The sequence below is a fragment of the Podarcis liolepis genome, assembly GCF_965112155.1.
Source record: "Podarcis liolepis genome assembly, chromosome: 8".
Classification (NCBI taxonomy): Eukaryota; Metazoa; Chordata; class Lepidosauria; order Squamata; family Lacertidae; genus Podarcis; species Podarcis liolepis.
Window position 1 is genome coordinate 16,914,988 of NC_139560.1, and position 6,456 is coordinate 16,921,443.

The 6,456-nt window shown below is 45.2% G+C and overlaps 1 protein-coding gene across 1 annotated transcript in view; it reads left to right on the forward strand.

Annotated features, from left to right (window-relative positions):
- Window positions 1-3,693, forward strand: part of EXT1 (exostosin glycosyltransferase 1) — a 270,793-nt gene extending 267,100 nt beyond the window's left edge. The window contains exons 10-11 of the mRNA XM_083516713.1: window positions 715-886; window positions 3,144-3,693. Coding sequence (XP_083372839.1) covers window positions 715-886; window positions 3,144-3,329 — 358 coding nt within the window. The 3' untranslated portion in view covers window positions 3,330-3,693. The remainder of the gene's footprint in view (window positions 1-714; window positions 887-3,143) is intronic.
- Window positions 3,694-6,456: the final 2,763 nt, after the last annotated feature.

A 6,456-nucleotide genomic window follows, 5' to 3' on the forward strand; every position in this document is an offset into this window, starting at 1 on the left:
TCTTGAATCCCGACTCTGTCTTCTGCGGCATTAGCTACTCCTCCCAGTTTGGTGTCATCTGCAAATTTGATAAGCATCCCCCCCACCACCCAATTCCTTCCCCCAAGTCATTTATAAAGATGTTGAACAACAATGGGTCCAGGACAACTTCAGGCAAAATCTCATTTTTTGGGGCAGGCACATGGGAGAATAGATTTTAGGGCAGATAGTCAGATTTCCTTAGATTAGGAGTCCACAACTGGTTGCTCATGGTCAAATAAATCTACCACAGATCACCTCTACAAAGTATACTTCATGGTTCCCTGTATATCAAACATCTTTTCACCTCTGCGATTCCTCAAATTGTAGAGGATGGACTATGGACTCTTTGCCCCCAGTATGGGGAGGGATTGTGACTCAGTGGTAGAGCAGGTTGTGGGCAACCAGGAAGTCCAAGGTTCAAGACCTGTCAGCTTCTTCCTGATGACCTGGAGAACCATTAGAAGTCAGAGTGCACAAGCCTAGGCTGAATGTAGTGATACCCTAACCTGGTATAACAAGGCTTTCTACGTATCCCTATGTCCTGAAAATGTATTGTTGTTCACTGTCCCCTAAAACGCACCATTAAGGATGGATATCCCTCTCCCCAAGTTCAGCAGGGCTTAACTCCAGGTAAGTCTGCAAAGGATGGCCGCATCCAATCCTCACTGACGGGACTCTGTTGGTTTTTTACAGATATTATCACTACCTGTACACTCATTTCTTGCCTGCCAGCCTGAAGAACATGGTGGACCAATTGGCCAACTGCGAGGACATTTTGATGAACTTTTTAGTGTCGGCTGTGACAAAATTGCCACCAATCAAAGTAACACAGAAAAAACAGTATAAGGAAACCATGATGGGACAGGTATGTGTCTAGAGACAGCTTTAACCTTCTTGCAGCTATATACATTCTGCACACATACACGCCTTATATAAGCAAACACTTTTTTTAATAGGTTCAGTTCACACATTCAGAGAAAGCCACCTAGCATGCTATATCAAGAGGCTTTCTCATCTTCCCCCAGGCCTTTTGCTAATTAAACAATCTATATGTCCTTTTAAGGAAGGGCTTGTTTTTGTTTTGATTTGTTACTATATTGTGTGTTTTTGTAGTTTTATATTGCAAACCGCCCTATGATCCTCAGATGAAGGGTAGCATAAAAATTAGTTATTAATCAGAATAATTCCAAGTTTTATTGTCAGGTGGTCTGCACACATGTAGTCAGAATATTGCATCTCATCTTGGCTACTTTTTTTAAGTACAGTCATACCTTGGGTTACAGACACTTCGGGTTGCGCAATTTTGGGTTGCGCACCGCGCTGAACCCAGAAGTACTGGAACGGGTTACTTCCGGGTTTCGGCACATGTGCAGAAGCACTAAATCGTGCTTTGCGCATGCGCAGAAGCACTGAATTGTGACCCGCACATGCGCAGACTCATGGGTTGTGAACGCTGTGGGTTGCGAACGTGCCTCCCGCACGGATCATGTTCGCAACCCGAGCGTCCACTGTAATAGCATGATCTGGTAATACAGGATTGCGATGGCTTAGATCATGTGAACACCAAAGAGAGCTGCTTGACATGTTAACGCAATTATCACGTAAATCTATCCTGAAAAGCCATGCTTCCATCAATATGATAGAGGGCATGCGTACTTGTCAGTATCACCAGTAAACTCAAAAAGCCTGAGCAAGTTTCTAGTTCACAAAAAGCCTTACTTAACACGCCTCTCTACGCATGTGTACCTGCTTTAGTCCTCTGCAGTTTCTCTTCCTGCTGATAAAGGCCACTTTGCTGTAAGTGGGAGACCATTTAGAAGTCTATAATAAAAGTCCTGACACCTTATGGTCTTAAAACCCTGAAAAATAATGTATATAAATATATAGATACATATATATATATAGATACATATACATACATATATATATATATATATATATATATATATATATATATATATATATAAATGAAATCTTTGTGCTGTTCAAAAAATAACTCAAAGCCGTCATAGTCTGAGAGGAGGAATGTTCTCAAACTGTGCTGTGACAGATGTGATATTCTATTTTTGAAATGATTCTTTCAAGTGACTTCCCATAAGAAAACAAGAAGATCACTTCGTAATTGTTTCTCTGCCCCCCCCAAACGATTCAGCTGCTTGCGTTAACTGTGGGGATGCAATGTGTGGTTCCTTCTTGGCAAGCAGCCTTTCCTTTTCTGGCTTTTGGGAGCTGCTCACAGATAAGACGTCACTGATCACACACTGATTTTGCCTTTGCTTGGGAGCTGGTAAATTAATTTAGAATTATTTTCATGGGCAGCACTCTTTTAAAAAAAGGCATTAGTTTTTAAGACTCACTGGGTCAAAATGCCCTTTGAGTAAACATGTGCCTAGCTACTTCCCTGTGTTCTACTTTACAAGTAACACTAAACCATGGTTTAAGCATGAGCGCTGCTGCGAGGAGGAGTTTGGGAACATCTGCTTCCATTTTACCTTAACCAGAGTTTTTGCCCCTAAATGGTATGGATAGTGAAACGTTAGTTTAAAGTTGGCTGGTTTCCAGCAACAAAAACTAGCCTAAATTATTAAAACGTGAGGTAAAATCAGCTGTACCTCTTTCTAGATGCAGTTTTTATATTTTTAATAGTTTTTTTAACATATCATTTTCAACAATTATAAAACATACTTTTATATCTTACACAATTTTTTTGACTTCCATCAATCCCACCTGAAATTTTTCCAATCTTTTCCACTTAATTTACATTTCTTACTTTCACTATTACATTTAAGTATAACTAATGTCTCCCTTCTTTATCTTCTTTGCAATATTTCATATATTCCTCCATACAAAACTTCTTGTAGTCCTACTAGCGTAATTTGTTGATTACAGTTGCTCTTCAAATCGTTCGTATATTTCTTCCAATCTTCTGTGAATCTCTGGCCCCGCAGTTTTTATAAGCACTTACTACTATTATTTTATTTTAATCTGCTGCTCAATTAATTAATTGTGGGGACATCTTTCAAGTCAATTTTAATGGTTTGGTTTTGTGGAGGGTTATGTGAGATTAATTGAACATTGCAGGCCTATCCTTGACTCCCGTTTGTTTGATTTCCCCCGCACAGACCTCCAGGGCTTCTCGGTGGGCCGACCCAGACCACTTTGCTCAGAGGCAAAGCTGCATGAACACTTTTGCCAGCTGGTTTGGCTATATGCCGCTGACCCATTCTCAAATGAGGCTCGACCCCGTACTCTTTAAAGACCAAGTCTCCATCCTGAGGAAGAAATATCGAGACATTGAACGACTTTGAGGAGCCCCGCCAAAGGGGTTGGGGCAGGGGGCGAGAGAGAGAGAGAGAGAGAGAGGAGGGGTACCGGACTGTTCGTGTAGCCCAGCACAAACCCACCGCTGACTCACGGAGCCAGACTCTCAACCAAGAACAAAACACAAACCCTCTTGACACGCCAGTGGGAAAAGCCAACTCCAAAGGGGGGGAAAAGACTCTTTGTGCTGGACTGCTTCAAAACCACCTCACGGGCTGCAGGTCGCTCAAGACTAGGTTGTGTACAGTTTCATTATGGAACATTAAATAATTATTTTTTGAAATGATTGCTATGCAGGTTTAAACTTTTTTAATGATAAAAACCCTATTAAAAACAGAGTTCTTTCTTTAATCAGAATCGTGTTGGTTGTTGTGTTGGAGGTCGACAGGCTTCATCCTTATAAAAAGCTTCCCCACCCCAAGTGTGTACGCGGAAGGGTTGTTTTTGATTTTGTCAGCAATAATAAAATCATGTTGTGGGGCAAGAGCGTTAATGGAAATGGATAAAAACACAACAGGAGCCCTACTGGGTCAGATGAAAGGTTCCATTTATTCTAGGATCCTGCACCCCATCATGGCCACATGGAACGACCACAGGCAGGGCAAGAGGCCGATAGCGATGTGCTCCTCGTGTGTCTGTGGTGCTGGAGGTCAAAAATAGCCACCATATTTAGCCTCTTGGGGAGAGGTCTTGCACTATGCCAGAGGCAGCCCATTCCACCAACAGTAAGAAAAGCCTGGCAGGAAGTAGGAAATAAGGTATTGTGGTTTAGTCGTGTCCGACTCTTCGTGACCCCATGGACCAGAGCACGCCAGGTACTCCTGTCTTCCACTGCCTCCTGCAGTTTGGTCAAACTCATGCTGGTAGCTTCGAGAACACTGTCCAACCATCTCGTCCTCTGTCGTCCCCTTCTCCTTGTGCCCTCCATCTTTCCCAACATCAGGGTCTTTTCCAGGGAGTCTTCTCTTCTCATGAGGTGGCCAAAGTATTGGAGCCTCAGCTTCAGGATCTGTCCTTCCAGTGAGCACTCAGGGCTGTTTTCCTTAAGAATGGGTAGGATGGGATGTTATGGATAAGAAATAAGGTAACTCTAGTAAACAAATGGGTTTCTACTGGAAGTACATCATACTTAATTTTATTTGTATGCCACCTTTCCACAGTTCAAACCATGTTCAAGCCAGCTTAATACTTGGGTGGGCGGGGGGGGGGAGAGGATAAATAACTGCAACGTAAGAAAAGTAGTCGTACACAATAAAACATTAAAAACACAAAACCAAACTCAACACTTTCCACATAAAGATAAAGATACAAAAAGCCAACAGCATCTACGATCACCCCTGCAACAACAACAAAAAGCCAAACAACCCCCAAGTCTGATAGTTTGGTTCAACAGCCTCAGCTTCTGCAGCTGGAGTCAGTCCGGGCCCCACTGTCCCAGAACAGGTGGGGAAAGCCTTCAAGGTGGGGAGCAGGTCTTCCAGGACTCACAGCCAAGGAGCACCTGCTATTCTTGTTGGGGCTTGTCAGTGGGGTGGGAAGGGGTTGTAGCTCAATGGTTAGCGTGAAACCAACCACCTGTCTCCTTGATCCTTGCCCATCCTGGCTAATAAAAGCAAGCCAGGAAGGGCTGGGCGATGGACTCTGTGGGGTGGTGAATGCTTCCCTCTGTGAGGGAGCATTCCCAGATCTGCTGAAAGAGGCAGTCATTAAACCACTTCTTAAAAAAACATCTTTAGACCCGGCCAGTATGGCCAACTATCACCCAGTCTCAAATCTTCCATTCTTGGGCAAGGTGATTGAGCAGGTGGTTGCTGAACAACTCCAGACACGCTTGGAGGATGCGAACCATTTGGATCCCTTCCAGTCGGGATTCAGGCCTCATCATGGGACTTAAACTGCCTTGGTCACGCTGGTTGATGATCTCAGCGGGCTAGGTGAGAGCCGTTTCCTAGTTCTGCTGGATCTCTCAATGGCCTTTGATACAATCGACCATAACATCCTTCTGGACCGTCTAGAGGGGCTGGGAGCTTGGGGCACAGTAATACATACCGCTCCTTCCTCCTGGGGCATGTTCAGAAAGTGATGGGGGACGAGTGTTCAGACCCCTGGGCTCTCACTTGTGGGGTGCCTCAGGATTCCGTCTTCTCCCCCATGCTTTTTAATATCTACATGAAGCCGCTGGGAGAGATCATCAGGGGGTTTGGACTGGGTGTCCATCAATATGCAGATGACACCCAGCTCTACCTCTCTTTCAAATCAGAACCAGTGAAGGCAGTGAAGGTCCTGTGTGAGTGCCTGGAGGCGGTTGGAGGGTGGATGGCGGCTAATGGATTGAGGTTGAATCCTGACAAGACAGAAGTACTGTTTTGGGGGGACAGGGGGCGGGCTGGTGTGGAGGACTCCCTAGTCCTGAATGGGGTAACTGTGCCCCTGAAGGATCAGGTGCGCAGCCTGGGAGTCATTTTGGACTCACAGCTGTCCGTGGAGGTGCAGGTCAATTCTGTGTCCAGGGCAGCTGTTTACCAGCTCCATCTGGTATGCAGGCTGAGACCCTACCTGCCCGCGGACTGTCTCGCCATGCTCTAGTTATTTCCCACTTGGACTACTGTGATGCGCTCTACGTGGGGCTATCTTTGAAGGTGATCCAGAAACTACAACTAATCCAGAATGCGGCAGCTAGACTGGTGACTAAGGGTGGTCGCAGAGACCACATAACACCGGGCTTGAAAGACCTGCATTGGCTCCCAGTACGTTTCCAAGCACAATTCAAAGTGTTGGTGCTGACCTTTAAAGCCCTAAACGGCCTCAGTCCAGTATACCTGAAGGAGCGTCTCCACCCCCATTGTTCTGCCCGGACGCTGAGGTCCAGCGCCGAGGGCCTTCTGACGGTTCCCTCATTGTGAGAAGCAATGCTACAAGGAACCAGGCAGAGGGCCTTCTCGGTAGTGGTGCCCGCCCTGTGGAACGCCCTCCCACCAGATGTCAAAGAGCAACTACAAGTGTTGCATCTTAGTGTATTTTTGGTCTTTTGTTGGAAGCCGCCCAGAGTGGCTGGGGAGACTCTGCCAGATGGGCGGGCTACAAATAATAAATTTTATTATTATTATTATTATT